Source organism: Ylistrum balloti, unplaced genomic scaffold (genome assembly GCF_031769215.1).
Source record: "Ylistrum balloti isolate Yb309-2 unplaced genomic scaffold, AGI_CSIRO_Ybal_v1 Utg370198, whole genome shotgun sequence".
Lineage (NCBI taxonomy): Eukaryota > Metazoa > Mollusca > Bivalvia > Pectinida > Pectinidae > Ylistrum > Ylistrum balloti.
Genome location: NW_026782174.1, coordinates 353,620 through 375,192, shown reverse-complemented (window position 1 = coordinate 375,192; position 21,573 = coordinate 353,620). Strand labels below are relative to the sequence as shown.

At 35.6% G+C, this 21,573-nt stretch overlaps 1 protein-coding gene across 1 annotated transcript in view; it reads left to right on the top strand.

Annotated features, from left to right (window-relative positions):
* Positions 1-18,957, top strand: part of LOC132551460 (sodium/potassium/calcium exchanger 4-like) — a 60,928-nt gene extending 41,971 nt beyond the window's left edge. The window contains exons 3-11 of the mRNA XM_060215600.1: positions 837-937; positions 4,468-4,554; positions 5,016-5,116; positions 6,176-6,399; positions 7,527-7,592; positions 16,498-16,719; positions 17,060-17,161; positions 18,170-18,298; positions 18,758-18,957. Of these exons, the coding sequence (XP_060071583.1) occupies positions 837-937; positions 4,468-4,554; positions 5,016-5,116; positions 6,176-6,399; positions 7,527-7,592; positions 16,498-16,719; positions 17,060-17,161; positions 18,170-18,298; positions 18,758-18,957 (1,232 nt within the window). The remainder of the gene's footprint in view (positions 1-836; positions 938-4,467; positions 4,555-5,015; positions 5,117-6,175; positions 6,400-7,526; positions 7,593-16,497; positions 16,720-17,059; positions 17,162-18,169; positions 18,299-18,757) is intronic.
* The last annotated feature ends 2,616 nt before the right edge of the window (positions 18,958-21,573 follow it).

Here is a 21,573-nt window from a genome sequence, read left to right as displayed (position 1 = left end):
CTTATGACGTCATAGTGTGGGTGCCCAAAAACAAGGTCAACACCTCTCATCCAAAGGTGTGTTTTTCAGAAAAGTCACAATTTTTCAGTAACGAAACATTCCACGGCATTCACGTTTATGGCAATGTGTATTTTATGTGCAGAACCATTTTTTAAGGTCAACATAGCTGACCTCTCAGGGTACACTTTAAACAGCTTCTTCTCAATAACGAAAAGATCCAAGGACATGATATTGGGCCAGTAGCATACTGGGATGAAGGGCTATCATATTTGTTCAAATGAATTACCTTGACCTTCATTCAAGGTCACAGGGATCAGGTATGCTAAACTACAACAAAAGAGAGTGTTATCAGTTCCGTTTAATTGATAATTAAGCCTTCAAACTTAGAAACAAGAAAAACTTTGTAAGTATGCATATGTCATTTCTGATCTATCTGCCCATAATCTTGGACTGATAAACAGGATCTAAAACTGTCCAAAAACCTGAAGACCTCAGGTGACTGTTAAGGCCCATGGACCTCCTTATCAATCAGCTTGATGTAAAGATGCAAGAAGTCTTTTAGTAGGAGGAAACCAGAGTACTTGGAAAAAACCCAGATATTGGGTAGGTGACCTGAGAAAAAACATTACAGAAGATCATAATATTTCCAGAGTGGCCTACATTTTTTCAGGCATGTTAGTGAAAGTGAATGAATCCATTAGAACACCAACAAAACTGTTGCATATCACATGATTGATATAAGGTATAAATGATATTAATGTCCAAATGTAGCCTTATACTAGTCCTAACAAGTTCCTTAAAGATTTCTCACTATTTTGTAAAATTTTGTGTGGTAGCTTTACAGATCCAGTCTGACGTTGCCGGGGCGACCTTCATGGCAGCAGGCAGCTCAGCCCCTGAGCTTGCTACAGCCATTATTGCTGTGTTCATCGCCAAGGTTTGCTTGTTTTTTTGTTCATTAGCTCTTTAAGTATTCTAAAATATGAATTTTAATCAAGAGGTGGGATAAAGTTTCAAGATCATTATCTTTTTTCTCAATATGTTTTCTTGGTGTTGGCTCAATGATCACACCTCAGTTTTCACAATTTCTCAAAGTTGTGGGAATTTAGGTTTGTTTGGTATTAAATTCGGTAAATTTGAATGCATCTGTTTCAGGCTTTTTTGAATTGTACAAATGTAACGACTGTACAACGCGTCTGTATAAACAAGGAAACACCAAATCCATCGTATTTTTAATTTAAAAGGGGCCATCGTGGCCAAGTGCTTTAGACCTCTGGGTACCTTTATCACTAGCCCTCCACCTCATGGTCATGAGTTGGAGGTTTATGTGGGGCTGGTACTGCCTGCAGGTCGGTGGTTTTTCTCCGGTAACTCTTGCTTCTCTCTCCCAACCAAACCTAACATATCTTTAAATGACCCTGGCTGTTATTAGGATGTAAAGCAACAATAAATCAAACAATTAATTAAGATGAACTTGGAAAAATTTGATATTAGGGGGGGCCGGAGGTGGAGGGGGACATAAATTTCTGTGTATTTTGTATTTTCCTTTGAAATAACAAAGCATAACAAGTGAAACATGCAATTACATGAATGTCTCGTGTTTTATATTCAATTATAATGCCATCTTTCTCATATAATTTCATTAAAAAGAAATATTTGTCAAACATTTTCAGTAATTATGAAATTTGAAAGTTGAGTGTTCAAAACTTATTTAATTAAAGATTTCTTGATTGGTTTATAAACGGAAGCCAGTTAAACATGGTGTATCTACACTTGATAACCACAAGAATTATGCAAATTAACTTTGAACAATTTTGAGTCAGGGTTGTAATTAAATTTCTCTTTATACAAGATCCAGTTGATAAAAGATTTCAATCATTATTAAGACTTCAGGGCTTGTTTTTGATGAAAATTGCTTGAGAATATGATATTTTTTTTCATTTCTAAGCGATATGCACTGTGAAGATACTAATACTTCATTTGTGTGATACATGCACTGGAAACTCAAAAATAAGATGTGGCTTATTTTCTTAAATAGTGCGCAAGTGCAAGCATTTTTTGGATTGTACACATATTTGCATGAGGATAACTTTTCATAATTTTATATAGTAAGCAATCTACTCTAGCTTATTATTTTCCCACACAAACCTGGTTGTGTCTGTCTGTCCTTCCTTATGTCACCTATCCATTGTTTAACTAACTTGCCCAGGTTCTATCTCCAATATTACTTTTCACTTGAGTTTTATACCAGGGGTATGAGTTCACCTTGATGAGGCAGTGTATTGTGTATCAAAAGTAGGTCAATCTTACCTAAATTTTGACCTTTGACCTACATCAAACACTGTATGTACCACACTACTTTGTTACTTGATCTTCATACTGTTAGCAAGATGATTTGTCAGTTGGGGAGTCTGATTCGCAAAATTGTCTTTTCTTTAGCTTACCTAGCCCAAAGGGTGTTCGTCTGTTAACTTTTTCTACAAAACGCTACTAGTCATGAATAGCTAAAGGGATTTTGACCAAATTTAATCAGAAGAATCCTTAGGGAAAGTAAAAATATTTTGTATAAATGGTGTGTCCTCGCCCTCAAGGGTCTAAGGGTCAGGGCCCAAAATGTGAGGTTTTGAAAGGTATTTAAAAGCCTACTCCTCTAGTAGGAGTGATTGGATTTTGTCCAAATTTAGTCTGAAGTATGTTTGGATGGAGAGAGATCAGTTTTGTATTAATAGTTGGTCTTGGCCTCCTGTTCCTGTTGAGGAGGGATTGGGCCCTGTAAGTGAAGTAGAGCAAATTCTTTGAAATCCTTGTCCTCCTGTAGGAATGATTTGATTTTGCCCAAATTTAGTCAGATGTATCTTTGGGTGAATGGGAATTAGTTTTGGGGTATCATGGCCCCCTGGGTTGGGAGGGGTGAGCCTAATAAGGGAATTAGGGCAAATTCTCTTGTAGGAATGGTCGGATTTTTCCCAAATTTGGTCTGTAGCATGTTTGAGGGTAGGATGGGCTCAAAAGTGAAATATGTTGCATCTTTGAAACAGTTGAAACACCAATAACCATATACAGCAATGATGGCCATCAAGAGATAAACATATTCATGATGTAATAACTGGCACTATGGTATGGCTCCACCTCTCTGGAATTAATTTCTAGGTTGTATCTTTCAATTTGTTGAAATCTCCACCCCATGGCCATGTGTAGCATTGTTAGGCATCAACAGATAAACTCATTTATGATGGAAAGATTGGCCCTTGGGTGTGGCCCACCCCATAGGACTTAGTTTCTAGGTAATATCTTTGAAGCAGTTGAGATCCTCGCAACATTACTATATAGCAACAATGGGTATCAGGTGATAAACACAGTCATGATGTAAGAATTGGCACTGGGATCTGGCACCCCATCCCCAGGGGCTTAGTTCCCTTGTTACATCATTGAAGCTGTTTAGATCACCACCCTACAGCTATATGCTGCTTGTTGGGGATCTTGAGATAAACAAAATCAGGATGTAAGAACTGGCTTTTCGGTATGGCCTCGCTCCTCTTGACTTAATTTATGGGTTATCTTTTGGAACACTTGAAATCCCCACCCCATAACGATATATATATAATTGCTTGGCATCAAGAGGTAAATGTATTTGTTAATCAAGAATTGACCCTTGGGTGTGGTACACCGCTAGGGACATCATCTCTGGTCATATTTTTGACATAGTTAGCCAACCACATAACCGTGTAAGCTCTTACTGGGCATCAAGAAAGACGGTCATGATATAAAACATTACCTATTGGACTTTGCCCCATCAAAGAGGTAAAGTGACTGACCAACCTATAGGCATGTATACCATTGCTGGGCTTTAAGATCCAGGTTTTCAATACAAGTCCTATGGGTCCCAATTTCTTATACAGATCATTGAGGTTTTGTCGTCCTCTTCCTGTATACTGAATTAGCAAAAGATATGAAGGATTGACACTGTGCACGTTATGTCTGTATAATATTGATGAGCACTCAATAAATACTTGTAAAAATAAAGAGAGATAGGGATAGTTGCACATGCAGCGTTCATTCATATCTCTGACATGGGTCATTTTATTATATTGTAAGATCTTGTCTGTCTGTAATGGGTACCTGTGATTATACACCTGGTGTGTTCTCACCTGTACAAAATAATCATTACACCTGTGTACATATTTATTGCCTGTCATATCTTAATGTCTGTTTGCATTCATGCAGTAATTGTTTATGAACTTTTAATATTTTATGATGAATATCTTCAATTTTCATTTACAATGTTCTGCTGAATGTGAAAACTTATTTAAATAGTAATCCTATTTCATTCAATTTTCAACTTAATAAGTTTAATTGGTCAATAACAAGTATCTCCATGAGCTATTAAATGTTGAACATTTACTTAGAAATAATTGACAAAAAATTACAGTGTGTTATAATTGTTGACTGCTTGTTTCTTGGTTACAGGATGACATTGGACTGGGAACAGTTGTCGGATCAGCTGTGTATAATGTGATGTTTGTCATCAGTGTGTGTGCACTACTGGCTGGTATGGTAAGTGTGACACTAGCAGTGATGTCATCATTATTTGTGCTCAATTAAAGCATAACAACTAATGATTAAGAATTACATACTATAATTACCTTCCCTGGTATTAATTTATAAGTTCACTTGGATCCCTAGTTGTGTCCTTTTCAATTAGGGACTGACCAAAAAAACAAAATGGCTTCCAGGTGACCATCATGGATTTGGAAGTTTAGAATTATTATCGCGATTAGTCTGCAAAGAAATGTTCAAATCTCTCTTCATTAAAAGCAAAAACAGCAAAGAGAAGAGAGAAGAAGGGAAAAGATAAAACTTTTAAAGAACAAATAAAGATCAAACAATGATGGATGCCAAAATCCCTCCTGGATCTCTTGTTTGTATTGTGTGCTGTGTCATTAATCATTTACATTAAAATGTATTTCCTTACATCTGAACACCTGATTTTATGAATGTTTTTACCTATGTTTTAGGTAGTTTACCTGACCTGGTGGCCGTTAGTCAGGGACTGTGTCTTCTACTTACTCAGTATTGCTGCCCTAGCGCTCGTGATATTCGATGAAAACATCTACTGGTAATTCTACTATCTATAATTTTCTCTCATATTGATACATTATTCTACTGTGTGTGAAAAAAAGATATCTCTTACTTTCTAAATCACCTGAGCCAGACCTGTAAAATGTACCTATTGCAAGCACATACACCTGAGGATCAGTACTAGTAATTAGAATGGCTCATATTTGATAAGTATGATGATTTATATTGTTGATTTGGCAGGTAAGGCTATAGATTGCTAAGCACATAAAACATCATAAGGTACCAAAAATTAGCATAGAAATAGAACATTTCTAAATGAAATCTTAATGATGATGACCAGGAATTTTCATCACTGTACATACACATTTCTTGAAACTCTGTGACCTGTCAACTGATGACATCCTTCACAGAAATCTTGATATTGGGGAAAAAAATCAAAAAAATCATTTGTGACATAAACACTCTCTGTTTAGGAGTGAGGTTGTTTACTATCTAGAAAGGGAAAAAACCACAATAGTTAAATCAAAATCACCTTGCTTATCAATACCACTTGGATGTGTTCAGGTTTGTTTTGATGTAGGAAAAGATGAAGGTAAAAACCTGATATAGAAGAGATTGTTAGCATATCTCCTTGATTTCTGATTCTATTATGTATTGAATTAAAAATCATGATTAAAGGGGACTATCACAGGATAATGAAATAGTATTGATGATGTCACACATTTTCACAGGTCTGTGCTGGGGGAGACTTTTGTTGCAGACTTTTTAAAGCTAATTATGAATGACCTTCAGTACACCGGAACTTGAACACCAAACTGTGTCCTTTAGATTTTTTGTAGTTCAACCATCCAGCAATAATCATCTTCCCGGACAAATGTGATGTATTTTTAATAAGATGCAATGATTTAACAAAACAAACGGAGGAAGTGGAGGTACCCTATCTGACCTGCTCTTTTTGTATTTAATTTCTTGTGCTTTTAATCTCTCATTCCTGCTATTTTAGTAATAAAATATCTGTTCCTTCTACAGAATGTCTGATTTCTGTGGCTTGTTTGGCTTGTTTTGAATATTTCTCTGTGTTGCTTGTTACTTACAGGTATGAGGCATTAGGCCTGGTGCTTTTCTACTTCGTGTATATAGTGATAATGTACTACAATAGTAGGCTAGAGGCATGGATTGTGCCAAAGATGAACTGGTGTGGTCAGGCAGCAGTACGCAAGAAAGAACCAGAATCCATCGTCCTTTATGACAAGTTGCGAGATGCCAATAGCAATGGGGCTGTAATACAAAATGCCAATAGTATGTCAGAGACTTTATCAGGTATATACAGAGCTTCTATTTTGAAGTTAGTTTAGTGCCAATTTCTGTTGTTGAATTTTCATTTTATTTTTTTTTTCCAAAACTTAACTCTCCTTTTCAAATGTTTCATCTCTGTTCTTTGATGGTTGACATGAATTACTACATCCTTGTTTTATTTTTCAAAATATTTTATCTTGTAAGTGTGCATATATTTGTACACTATAATTCAATACACAATCAAACTGTTTAACAGATCATTTGATTATGTGAACTTATTGCCCTACAATATATTTCAAAGAAAGTAATACACAAAATCCACAACTAGTGCAATTATCCAGGGAGTTATGCCCCTTTATTTATTTCTTAGCATCACCTGTCATGTACAGGCATGATCAGGTTTAATTCAGCCTCTGACTTACAGTTCTAATAGAAGAACACAAAATACAAAGAAAATGAGATCCGGTCTGGTAGATTCAGTAATATCAGCAGTCTTCCTAGGATGGATTCCTAGTGGAATACAGGAGTCCGGTTCAAAGATATGTAAACAGCAAATATAGAGGACGAGACAACATTGGTAGGAAGAATTCTGAGGACAGCATACCTAGTATGCCGAAACATGTCAACTATTACACAGCTTTAATTCTTCCTAGGGATGTTGTCTGGTCCTCTATATTTGCAGGTCTTATTGAAGATGTAAATATCTTGAAAAATACAAGGAAATAATCAATTGGGTACAGATTTACTTCTTTTTTCATCTCTTAACATGAAAAATGACACATTGTTGCTATCTTCAATAGAAAATATCCATCACATAAAGTTTGACTTTAAATGACTGAAGAAATAAAACTCAAATCGTTACTGAAATTGCACTACCAAATAATATCCATTGTCCAAGTCATTAATGTAAACAAAGGACTTTTGTAATGGATAAAACAAAAACAAAACAAAGTACAAAACAAAGCCTTGGAGTACAGGTATACGTATAGGGTTTACAATCAGACATATTTACATCTGTACAAACAATGGATCAGGAGAGTCAGAGCCTAAATTATCATGGTGTAAAAATTGTATTCCAATCATCTATGTAAGTTTGGTTTTTAAAATTCTTAATTATGGTTAATGTTGTGGTGCATTTCTTTTTTAAGCAGATGAATTGACAGCTCTAACAGATTCTGATTCAGATGATCCCGGTGAAGGTCATGCTGTGAAAATGGGTAAATATTCATATATTGTATTTGATTTTATTTTTAAGGGCTTGGTTAATATTTTGTGCTTGGCTTTGCTGGATTCATACTAAAATGTAAATTATATTTGGCATAGTAATGATCTTAATGTTGTTTGTTACGAAGATTTGTTGTGTCTGTTAGGTGTTGTGTGTTATTATAGTTGTTGTGTTATATGCGTTGTGTGTTATTATAGTTGTTGTGTTATATGTGTTGTGTGTTATTATAGTTGTTGTGTTATATGTGTTGTGTGTTATTATAGTTGTTGTGTTATATGTGTTGTGTGTTATTATAGTTGTTGTGTTATATGTGTTGTGTTATATGTGTTGTGTGTTATTATAGTTGTTGTGTTATATGCATTGTGTGTTATTATAGTTGTTGTGTTATATGTGTTGTGTGTTATTATAGTTGTTGTGTTATATGTGTTGTGTGTTATTATAGTTGTTGTGTTATATGCGTTGTGTGTTATTATAGTTGTTGTGTTATATGCATTGTGTGTTATTATAGTTGTTGTGTTATATGTGTTGTGTGTTATTATAGTTGTTGTGTTATATGTGTTGTGTGTTATTATAGTTGTTGTGTTATATGTGTTGTGTGTTATTATAGTTGTTGTGTTATATGTGTTGTGTGTTATTATAGTTGTTGTGTTATATGTGTTGTGTGTTATTATAGTTGTTGTGTTATATGTGTTGTGTGTTATTATAGTTGTTGTGTTATATGTGTTGTGTGTTATTATAGTTGTTGTGTTATATGTGTTGTGTGTTATTATAGTTGTTGTGTTATATGTGTTATTATATTTGTTTTTGTGTTGTATGTGTTGTGTGTGTTATGTGTTGTGTGTTATTATATTTGTTGTGATATATGTGTTGTGTGTTATGGCGTTATGTGTTGTGTTGCTGTATTTCACAGCAATTAAGCCCCCTCCCGCAAATAAGCCCCCCCCACCCCCCACCACTTTTTCCAATTTGCCAGGAATAGGGGGGTATTCCCAATTAAGCCACCCCCCCCCCTCCCGTTTTTTTGACAAAAAATCAACACTTACAACGATAAAGCAGTACTTACATTTAATTGCCAGGTGTTATCATTAGGGGCTTGTTTTTTAGTGTTCACAGGTGTCCACTTATTTTTTATTTCAACTTGTGATAATTAGCTAACAATCACAGCGAGAGGGCCATGCTCAAAACACGCTAAAACAACACAGTGTCGCTTTGACGACTTTGAAACGTTGAGTCCCAAGCCATATCAGTGTCGTTAATTAGAGAGTAAAAATCCAACCATGACTCAAATCATCATGCATGCTACACGAAGACGTTACACAGTTAAGGAGAAGTTGGACATCGTAACTGGTTCTGTGACAATGGCCGAAATCTCCATCAGACAGCAAGAGATTTCTCCGTCGACAGGAAACTCGTCAGACAGTGGGACAGAGACTTTGAGAAACTCTTTGGCCATGGGAAAGGAACAGACTCCAAGAAGAAGAAGCTTGGCACCAACCCAGCGCCCTGGTCCATTAAGCTTGATGATGCTGTGTTCGACTGGTTCGATGAGGAACACGCCAAGGGTCGAGCCGTCTTCAATTATCAGCTGCATTCTAAGGGGAGAAAACTCGCCAGCCAACTCTGCATTGACAACTTTATAGCCTCCAATGGATGGTTACGCCGGTGGAAACAATGTTTCAGCGTTGGAATACGATGATGAAAATAAAATGTATTTTGTTATATTGTTAATAAAATTACTGATCCTTTTTTCGTCTTTGGGTTATTTTTGATGACAGATAGACCAAGTTATCGTTCCTTATGACGAAAAATCCAAGAACAGGGAGATTGCCCGCGAATAAGCCCCCTCCCCTCTTTTGACAAGTCTTCTTGAACTGGGTGGGGGGGCTTATTTGCGGTAAAATATGGTATATGTGTGTGTTTTGTATATTGGTATTATGTGCCTTTTGTTACAATGCTGTGTTATCTGTTATATTATGGGTTGTTTCTCATAATGGAGCAAAAATAATGGAAAAGCCTCATATCCTTCTGCTGTTGGGGTTGAGATGAAGGTATTTTGACCAGGTTTGGTCAGAACCATCTTTAGTTGAACTTCGATGATACTGGCACAGTTTTGTATAAAAGATAGGTCTAACCTCACCCACCCCAGGGATGAGAGGACGTAGTCCACATAAGTGGTATAGAGGAGAAGAATTGAAATTTTTCTGTTGTTGGACTGAAGATGTTTTGTTTTTACCAGAATTGGGCAGCAGCATTTGTCAAAGAAGAGGATTAAATTTTGTATAAATGGGAGGTCAGGGACAGCAGTGACAGGGATGGATAGGGGAAATTTACCAAATTCTTTGAAGTTTTCTTTTCCAGAAATGACTAGATTTCATTAAAAATTGGTCAATTACCTTGGGTGAAAGGAACTCAATTTTGTGTAAGTTGTAGGTCTGACCCTGTTAGGGTCACAGGTCACAGGGGTGGACTCAGTAGAAGGGAGGTGAAGGAGGGGGGATTGTAACTTTAATATCTTTCTCTTTAGATGAAAGTATTTTAAACAAATTTAGTTGACACCTTAAAATCCTTTTCCTTCAGTTTGGATGAATCAATGTTATACAGGCCCTGTGAGCCTCTTGTTGAAAGTTTTGTTTAAAGTCTCTGAAAGGAACCCATTTATATCTTATTAAAAGGAGAGACAGCAGTCAGCATTGAAAAAGTTGTAGACGTTTTCAGAAACAGGTAATTACTGTTACTGCCAGAACAATTTACTAGAAGATATATTGAGTTGATCCTGAGTTACATAATTCCTCATCCTTTCTGTTTGAAGATGAATGTTGCTCTTCAGTCAGATGCTATCCTATTAGACTTTAAGACTTGCAATATTCAACTTAATGTTCTTTTTATCTGGGAAGAGTTTGAAATTGAAATACACAAACTTTTAATTAAACTGTATGTTTTTCTGAAAACTAATCTTTATCATGGGCATTTTTAATGAAATGTATTTGAGAATAACATTAGTTGGCTGCATGACTGGTCTGGAACAGATCTGGAGCATAACATTCCTGGTGTGGTACATTAACTAAACTTGCTTGGATTAAATGTCCAAAGAAAACCTTGTCAGATCCAGTGGACCAACACATAATATTCAGATTAATACCCGGTATTGGCTTATTAAAGCTGTGATATTATTACTAGTGGTATTTGATCTGATGTGACAGAGCTATGGGTCTTACTAGTGATATTTGATAAGATGTGACAGAGCTATGGGCCTTACTAGTGATATTTGATAAGATGTGACAGAGCTATGGGTCTTACTAGTGATATTTGATAAGATGTGACAGAGCTATGGGTCTTACTAGTGATATTTGATAAGATGTGACAGAGCTATGGGTCTTACTAGTGATATTTGATAAGATGTGACAGAGCTATGGGCCTTACTAGTGATATTTGATAAGATGTGACAGAGCTATGGGTCTTACTAGTGATATTTGATAAGATGTGACAGAGCTATGGGCCTTACTAGTGATATTTGATAAGATGTGACAGAGCTATGGGTCTTACTAGTGATATTTGATAAGATGTGACAGAGCTATGGGTCTTACTAGTGATATTTGATAAGATGTGACAGAGCTATGGGCCTTACTAGTGATATTTGATAAGATGTGACAGAGCTATGGGTCTTACTAGTGATATTTGATAAGATGTGACAGAGCTATGGGCCTTACTAGTGATATTTGGTCTGATGTGACAGAGCTATGGGTCTTACTAGTGATATTTGATAAGATGTGACAGAGCTATGGGTCTTACTAGTGATATTTGGTCTGATGTGACAGAGCTATGGGTCTTACTAGTGATATTTGATAAGATGTGACAGAGCTATGGGTCTTACTAGTGATATTTGATAAGATGTGACAGAGCTATGGGTCTTACTATATATTTGGTCTGATGTGACAGTGCTATGGGTCATACTAGTGATATTTGGTCTGATGTCAGATCTATGGGTCATACTAGTGATATTTGGTCTGATGTGACAGAGCTATGGGTCTTACTAGTGATATTTGGTCTGATGTGACAGAGCTATGGGTCTTACTAGTGATATTTGGTCTGATGTGACAGAGCTATGGGTGATATTTGGTCTTACAGAGTGATGGGTTTACTAGTGATATTTAAACTGTGACAGAGCTATGGGTCTTACTAGTGATATTTGATCTGATGTGACAGAGCTATGATTAGTGATATTTGGTCTATCTGACAGATGGGCCTTATTAGTGATATTTGGTCTGATGTGACAGATCTATGGGCCTTATTAGTGATATTTGGTCTGATTTGACAGAGCTATGGGTCTTACTAGTGATATTTGGTCTGATGTGACAGAGCTATGGGTCTTACTAGTGATATTTGATCTGATCTGACAGAGCTATGGGCCTTATTAGTGATATTTGGTCTGATGTGACAGAGCTATGGGCCTTATTAGTGATATTTGGTCTGATGTGACAGAGCTATGGGCCTTATTAGTGATATTTGGTCTGATTTGACAGAGCTATGGGTCTTACTAGTGATATCTGGTCTGATGTGACAGAGCTATTGGTCTTACTAGTGATATTTGATCTGATGTGACAGAGCTATGGGCCTTATTAGTGATATTTGGTCTGATGTGACAGAGCTATTGGTCTTACTAGTGATATTTGATCTGATGTGACAGAGCTATGGGCCTTATTAGTGATATTTGGTCTGATGTGACAGAGCTATGGGTCTTACTTGTGATATTTGGTCTGATGTGACAGAGCTATGGGTCTTACTAGTGATATTTGGTCTGATGTCAGATCTATGGGTCATACTAGTGAAATTTGGTCTGATGTGGCAGAGCTATGGGTCTTACTAGTGATATTTGGTCTGATGTGACAGAGCTATGGGTCTTACTAGTGATATCTGGTCTGATGTGACAGAGCTATTGGTCTTACTAGTGATATTTGATCTGATGTGACAGAGCTATTGGTCTTACTAGTGATATTTGATCTGATGTGACAGAGCTATGGGCCTTATTAGTGATATTTGGTCTGATGTGACAGAGCTATTGGTCTTACTAGTGATATTTGATCTGATGTGACAGAGCTATGGGCCTTATTAGTGATATTTGGTCTGATGTGACAGAGCTATGGGTCTTACTTGTGATATTTGGTCTGATGTGACAGAGCTATGGGTCTTACTAGTGATATTTGATAAGATGTGACAGAGCTATGGGCCTTACTAGTGATATTTGATAAGATGTGACAGAGCTATGGGTCTTAATAGTGATATTTGGTCTGATGTGACAGAGCTATGGGTCTTACTATATATTTGGTCTGATGTGACAGAGCTATGGGTCTTACTGGTGATATTTGGTCTGATGTCAGATCTATGGGTCATACTAGTGAAATTTGGTCTGATGTGGCAGAGCTATGGGTCTTACTAGTGATATTTGGTCTGATGTCAGATCTATGGGTCATACTAGTGAAATTTGGTCTGATGTGACAGAGCTATGGGTCTTACTTGTGATATTTGGTCTGATGTGACAGAGCTATGGGCCTTATTAGTGATATTTGGTCTGATGTGACAGAGCTATGGGTCTTACTTGTGATATTTGGTCTGATGTGACAGAGCTATGGGCCTTATTAGTGATATTTGGTCTGATGTGACAGAGCTATTGGTCTTACTAGTGATATTGCAGAGGACTGAAGGTTTTCTTTCTGTCTATATCTCTTTTGTCTCCACCTCAGGTTTTCCTTTTTGCTGTTATTCCTATACCAATAATTGATTTATATTTGGTATACAGCTTTATTGTTACCAGTTGAAGATAAAGGTTTAAGATTCAATTCCTTATCTGGGACCATGATAGCTCATTTGGTAGAGCGCCTGCCTAAGCAACCTTAGGTGAAGGTTTGAAAGTGTTGTTCAATGCTTCCTACCCATCGTGGTTTGTGTTTTTCAGGAAACTAGAAAATGAACCAGTATGTACTTTTGTGATTGTGTCCTTGGGCAAAACACTAATTGGTTTGTGATGGGCCTCAGATAATGTTATTCAAAGAGGTAACAACCAGCTGCTATAAGGAGACCGTGCCTCAAAAAGATCTTGGCTGTTGACAAACAATCAGTTCTATATCACCTTTTTTTAAAGTCTTATATCCCTTTGAAATGATACGTTTCAAGAAATATCTGATGTCAGCAGATTTTACCATCATGCTCTCCGATAGTGATCTGAGTATACAGAGTACTGTTAATAAGAAAAACAATCTGTTACTTCAAGGGGACATAACTCCGCATATATTGAATGTGAAAATGTAGCTGCACAGATGTTCCAGCTGTAGAATTTCTTCATATTGTACTTTCATACCTTTTGCCATCTGCTACTTTATTTTGTACATTGTTACATCTGTTGGACAACTTCATTGATTTAGCAATCATAAAATCTGCTTAAGTTTTATTGATGAAATTCTGTGTAAAAAAGCTGCCTATTTGTAGTCACTACTACCAGAGTACTGTGTTATCAGAAATGTAATATACAAAGTCCTGCATGATTTCAATCATAGTTATACTATATACTGTGAATGTTAATTGTGTGATAAAACCATGTAGGACTGATCTACTGTGTACCCAGTGACTTATTGGACAGAACTTTGCAGTAGGTGCTAGACTTGACCTGGTGTAACAATACAAAATATAAAACACATGGACTATTCCGGGTTGGTGCAGTGGTAACACACATGTCTTTCAACTAGGTGTCTGGGGTTCAATTCCCAGCAGGATGGTGAATACGTTTGGAGTCACCTGTCTGACCACATAGGTTTTCCCTGGGTAGTCTGGTTTCCTCATACAAGAAGACTTCTCGTCTGCACTGAATGATTAATATAAGCTTAAAGCTTGTTTCCCAATTGTTAAGATAGAAATAAAGTTTATATTTTATTCAATTCCAGTACTTGTAGTTACTTCAATTTTAATCTTGACATCCAGTTTTCTTATTTATTTTGTGCCATTTTCTTTTTGTGTGCATTAGTCTGTCCGTATTAGAGTGTATAGCACAAGGTCTTTATCTCCAGAAAGTTCAACTGTACTCCTCAAAGTATTCTGAATCATGTTTTTTTTTTAACTCTCTTATACTTACAGTGTGAAGTGTTGTGTAATGATATATAATACACTATACCAACAAAAGCTCAGTATAAACAGTTGTACAAAACCCCAGGTCCGTCTACAGTTTATATAAACAAGTCTGTGATACTAAACAACAACGTAAAGAATTTATTTGTCCTTACATTAAAGATTATCTAAATAAAACTAATACTTTTCGTAGCTAAGCTTACTTAGCTTGGAATTTCATATTTCATTTTCGTATTATCTGTATGACAGTTATTTCATATTTCTATATTTTTAAATGCTTGTAGCACAAGTACCCTGCAGGAATTTGGATGAAAGGAAACGGTGACAATAAATCAAGTCAAAAGTGTTGAAAAAAGGTTTAGATATCATAACATTCTTATACTCCAAAATGTATTATTATTTTTTGACTGTTCTATCAAAAAATGTACGCACTCCTATCAGGGGAGATAATCTTTGTAGTTCACCTTTTGATATTTTGTACTGTCACTCTTCTGTTTTTAACCATAACTAAAAAAATTTGAAAATATCTTGAAACTATTCTGACTTTCTGTAATGTAAGTCTCTTAATAGTATTTTTTGTGCATGTTAATCTTGGTTCCAGGTGCTAATTTTTAATTTCCCCCCCAATTTTGAGCTAATAATAATTTTCTTTCTGGAACTGGTGTCTTTGTACAGTGTATATGTGTATTCACCTTTCCAGTAGATTTACTAGATATAGCATAACATTTTCCTCTCCAAAAATTTCAAAAACTCTCCAAAAACTAACTTCATATTTGTAGCATGAGCCTTATTTTCCTATTGGTTTGAAATTTGAAAATCATATATAAAATGTCAGTGTGGAAAATGATAACTGTAACTAGTGTTGTTTGATAATATTACATGGCATCAATTAATATTTTATCATATCTCTATTTCTACAACTTTGACCGCCGATTAAATATCTTTGTTCGTGTTTGCCTGTTCTGTATATATTGTATTAAATGTCAAGACAATTTGTCAGGATGTTATTGCTGTAGATTACTGTAATAATAGTTGAAGTTATAAAACTGATTCTTGTATCCCACATTTACTTTTTAATGAATCTTCAACAATATTAGAAAAAGAAGCATTGTCCAAAATTTTCTCTCTGATACAGTGTTATGTAAAGTCCCCACCAAAGACAGAGAAAAGTCAGATAAAAGTAAATTTATTTTATCATGTTTATGGGTCTGTAAGCCCGGGTCCGTAAGCCCAGGCAACACACTATCATTAACTGAATGTAGGCTTACTATGGTGCCATGCTATAATTTCATGGGTGTTTCTTCTGAAACTGCAATATGTATGGGTAGACTAATTACCAGGAATGGACTTAATAAATTAAAGTATAATTTCCAAAACAGCAGTGTTACCTATTGTAATTTAGCAGTGGTACCTATTGTAATTTAGCAGTGTTACCTATTGTAATTTAGCAGCGTTGCCTGTTGTAATTTAGCACTGTTACCTGTTGTAATTTAGCAGTGTTACCTGTTGTAATTTAGCACTGTTACCTGTTGTAATTTAGCACTGTTACCTGTTGTAATTTAGCAGTGTTACCTGTTGTAATTTAGCAGTGTTACCTGTTGTAGTTTAGCAGTGTTACCTGTTGTAATTAAGCAGTGTTACCTGTTGTAGTTTAGCAGTGTTACCTGTTGTAATTAAGCAGTGTTACCTGTTGTAGTTTAGCAGTGTTACCTGTTGTAATTTTAAACATGTTTAAGCATAGGTATGAATGACTGATACTGACACTTTTCTTTTTACCAATTTAGCTAATTACAATGAAGAACCAGAGTCTGTGTTCGCATGGCCAGATGTCTGGTGGAAAAAAACTTTGTGGGTTATAGCTGTACCACTGAAAGTAGTGTTATTTATATCTATACCCGACTGTCGTCAACCACGATGGAGGCGCTGGTTTATCGTCACTTTCATCATGTGTCTCATTTGGTTAACTATCCTATCATATATAATGGTTTGGATGATAACCGTTATAGGTGAGTATTAACTCAGGGTCTAGGACTTTGGCAGTTGCCAACAACTTTTTGTATTAAATAAATCTATTGCAAGTCTAATTTACTGTAATTAACTCAGTTTAAGAATAAAAAATATATCTTATATCTATTTAGGTAAAAATAACAGACTTTATTTACAAATATATCTAGTTTCATACTAATTTTTACTGAAATGTATTCAAGTTTTCAGAACTGGAGACTAGACCAGTTTATGTTGGAGACGAAGTAAAGGCCTGTAAAATCCTATTTTGTTGATAGTATTCAATATCTTCAGAAATGAGCTTCAGTTGTTTGATACAATGTAAACTTTCTAATATTACAGGATACACTGCAGACATCCCTGATACAGTCATGGGCCTCACTTTCATTGCTTTTGGGGTCAGCATGCCAGATGTAATAGCTAGTCTAATTGTAGTACGAGAGGGTAAGTATACATACAGTTAAACCTACATTAAGAGGTCGCCCAAGGGCCCAACAGTAATTGGGTGCTTAAGACAGGTGGCTGCTAAAACCAGGTTCACTCACAGAAACTCAAAACTAAGAACAATAGTTTCATATATATATATACGATTTGAATGCAGCATTTCAATTTCTACATAAATGTATACATGCATGCACAAGTTATATAACAATATGTTAGATAATATTATATATATATCACCATCGTTATCATAGCATGATCTTATCAGCACAAGTACAATGTGTTACAAGACCCAGTGTTAACAAGGTTTGGTTGTATATGTTCATTGTTAGCCTACCATCATCAGATAGAGATTCACATTGCCCTTTGTCCATCATTTGGCATCTGTCTTTCATCTGTCTCTCCATGAACAATTTTGGTTACCGCTCTCTATTGAGAAGCCCTGGACTATTATTTTTCAAATTTCATTTGTAGGCTCTGTTTGGTCTTTTTTGATGCATTATCCCACTTTCAGACTAATCCTGAAAACAAAACGGATGGCAGGTGGCCATCTTGATTTTGACTGTAATCGTTTGTTATCGTTATTTCTTAAGAAATACTATGAGATTTCATTTATAGGCCCCTTTTGGTCCCTAAATATGCCCATTTAATTGTGGGACTGATCAGAAAAAATAACTTACTGATAGGTGGCCATCTTGGATTTTGTTTATGAAAGTTGGTTTTCACTATTTCTTGAAAAGTCTGCATAGATATTTCTCAAATTTTTTTTGCAAGTTCCCCTTTATCCATAGTTATGTGTTACTGATTTTGGAACTTCTTGGATTTGGCTGATAAAGATTATCATTGTAGAACACAATCAGAGAAAAGGAGATAAAGGAAGGAAAAAGTCCAGCTTTTAAAGAACAAATGAAGAACAATGATGGACACCAACATCCTCTAGATCTTTTGTTTATGTATGTATACATGGCTCTAATGTCACTTGTAATCAGTAGATTAACATTGTTTCCATAGGTCATGGAGATATGGCTGTTTCTAATGCTGTAGGAAGTAACGTTTTTGATATACTTATATGTATGGGGGTACCATGGTTACTACAGATCATCATCAACAAGGGAAAACCTGTTGAGGTTTACAGTGAAGGTGAGTCAAGGTCAAACTCTGAAGGTGTCACTAAACAATTTAATCATAAGATATTATCCTGCAAGCAAATCAGCTTTTATCAGCCAAAAAATAAAAACAAATTCTTCAGAACTTGAGATAATTAAAAACAGTAAATTTATTGACTTGGAGATCAGAGATGAGTAGAAATACAAATTGAACTGAAATCATGTCATCATCTCTAATTCCGGGTTTTGTTGCTATAGCAATGTTTGTGATGTTGGTACATTAATTCGTGTAGACTGCCATTTATAATGTTATTATGTGTTGCATTGTTTCAGTACAGGCTGTTAATGATTTTCGTTAATTTTATATTAAATGCAGGCTGTTAATGATTTTTATATTATGTTAAATGCAGGTTTGTAATGATTTTGTATATATTATGTTTGCACAGACAATTGTATCATATATGTATATACTACCTTGTTGTTTGATTTACAGGTCTCTTGTACTCCTCATTCACTCTGCTAGCCACAGTATTTTTACTTCTCTTGATTACCCACCTCAACAAGTGGCGTTTAACCAAAGCATATGGGATAGTGCTCCTCATCATCTATGTGTTTTTCACTGTGCTTACCTCCCTTTACGAACTAAACATCTTTGGTTATGTCCATCCTAAGGAATGCCCTAGCAACTACTGAGGGAAACCTAGAAACTGGTGATTGTCGACATCTGCTAACGACTGATGACATCATAGAAATACCTGATGTCAGAGTCGTTACTGCTGGGCGTCCTGCAGGTGTTGATGACATCATTGATGTCAAGGTTGCTTCTGATGACATTCACAATACTGAAGGACATTTTGGTAGTGATTATATCACAGAAACCATAGGATGTCAAAAAAATGTCTACTTCTTATGTCCTTCATGAAACTGTGGATATTCTGATAAGTGCTGGTTTCTCTGGATGATCCACTTAATAGTTGAATTTCGTGATGAGTATCACTGATATAAAAATTTGCATTAGATTTTGTGATCAGAATGAAGACGTTACTTGAAACCTGGTTTCACGTGGCTACTGCTGATACCTCAAAACTGTTCGTGGTGGATGCTAATATTTCAATCTACAAATTCCTGTTGCTCTGATTATCACAAAACTGTGGGAGTTTTAGTTGATGGGGCATCATTTTAGGTACAAATAAAAATTCAGGAAGTTTGAATTTTAAATGGGTTTGATATTTTTATTAGAAAATATGTTGATTGGTATTGATGAATGACACAAAAGATGAAGATACTGATGAGAAATGAGATTTTTATGTATATGTACATACATATAAGAAGCTTATATTACCAGACGTTTTGATGTTAGGTAACATGTTTATTCTGAAGTGATGGTTTAAGGAGTGTTCATTTTTGTTTTGTTTTACACATATTTTATTTCAAAAGTTTTTGTGTTTCTCTATCTATACATTCGTATTTTACTGGAGGGATAATCTTTTTAAGTTTAATAACATACATGACAGATATGATTTAAAGTTTACTGTATATTGACATTTTTGCTTCATGTAGATTACTCTTAATTAGTACTTATTCACATGAAAGCTGACTTCCTAATATGGTCTTCATTGTAGTCTCCATGGTTACCCAAACATTCCTTAAAAAATGATATCATTACAGATGTGTGAATGTACTGTGCTGTGTGTCTAGTTTTATGTGTTATAAATCGGTTCATCATCTTCTTTTAGTGTATTCACCAAGTTATGATTGATTTAATTCATTTCTATTTTATTGAAGTTCTGTATAATTGCTCTATGAAATATTGAGAGAAAATGATGTGAATTTTTTTAAGGTTTGTTTGTCAAATGTTGTTGTTTTATCATTTACTCATTTATTGATCATGTTAGAAAAGAAAAAAAAATCATGACACATTACACTGTTTTTTATCCTTTTCCATTTCTTATCTTTTCCTTTCTTTATTTGTTCTTTGACTCTGTATTTACTCCTGACTCTGTATTTACTCCTGACTCTGTATTTACTCCTGACTCTGTATTTACTCCACCTCATAGAAGCATATTTAATTTCCTTTGAAGTAGACAAATATTGAATATATTGGTAAAATGTGTTCTTGTGCTTGTTCAGTTACGGATAATACATGTTAGGTATCGGATAATGCAGAAAATGTGTAAGTGTTAAAGCAAAATGTCAACGACAATCTAAGGGAGAGAACTGCTAACAAATGATCATGATAAAGTATCATGAATCTGTAACATAGATACAGGTATGTATTTCAGTATATTTGAAGATATTGATGGTTACAAGAATTATTTAACCTGTCAGTGTATATGATATATCACTGTGTTATGTCGGTCATCATCATGGTTCTATATAAATATGTCTCAGGATTGAGTTGTAACCAGAAGGACAAATACTATATCAAATTGCTTGAGGATTTTAACTCGAAAAAACTTTTTTCTTTTTTTACTCAAATGCAGTGCTATATTAATTTGATTGATTACTGACAACTGGAAGAAATGCTTTGACTCTAGGGCTTGATAAATAGAAATGTTGTGACTCTTGGGCCCAAGTCATTGTCAGTACTTGTCTGGTGAGTCATTGTCAGTACTTGTCAGGTGAGTCATTGTCAGTACTTGTTAGGTGAGTCATTGTCAGTACTTGTCTGGTGAGTCATTGTCAGTACTTGTCTGGTGAGTCATTGTCAGTACATGTCTGGTGAGTCATTGTCAGTACTTGTCTGGTGAGTCATTGTCAGTACTTGTCTGGTGAGTCGTCAGTACTTTTCATGTGAGTCGTTGTCAGTACTTGTCAGGTGAGTCGTTGTCAGTACTTGTCAGGCGAGTCGTTGTCAGTACTTGTTAGGTGAGTCGTTGTCAGTACTTGTCAGGTGAGTCGTTGTCAGTACTTGTCAGGTGAGTCATTGTCAGTACTTGTCTGGTGAGTCGTCAGTACTTTTCATGTGAGTCGTTGTCAGTACTTGTCAGGTGAGTCGTTGTCAGTACTTTTCATGTGAGTCATTGTCAGTACTTGTCAGGTGAGTCATTGTTAGTACATGTCAGGTCATTATTGTCAGTACTTGTCAGGTGAGTCGTTGTCAGTACTTGTCTGGTGAGTCATTGTCAGTACTTGTCAGGTGAGTCATTGTCAGTACTTTTCAAGTTAGTCATTGTCAGTACTTGTCAGGTGAGTCATTGTCAGTACTTGTCAGGTGAGTCATTGTCAGGTGAGTCATTGTCAGTACTTGTCAGGCGAGTCGTTGTCAGTACTTGTCAGGTGAGTCGTTGTCAGTACTTGTCAGGCGAG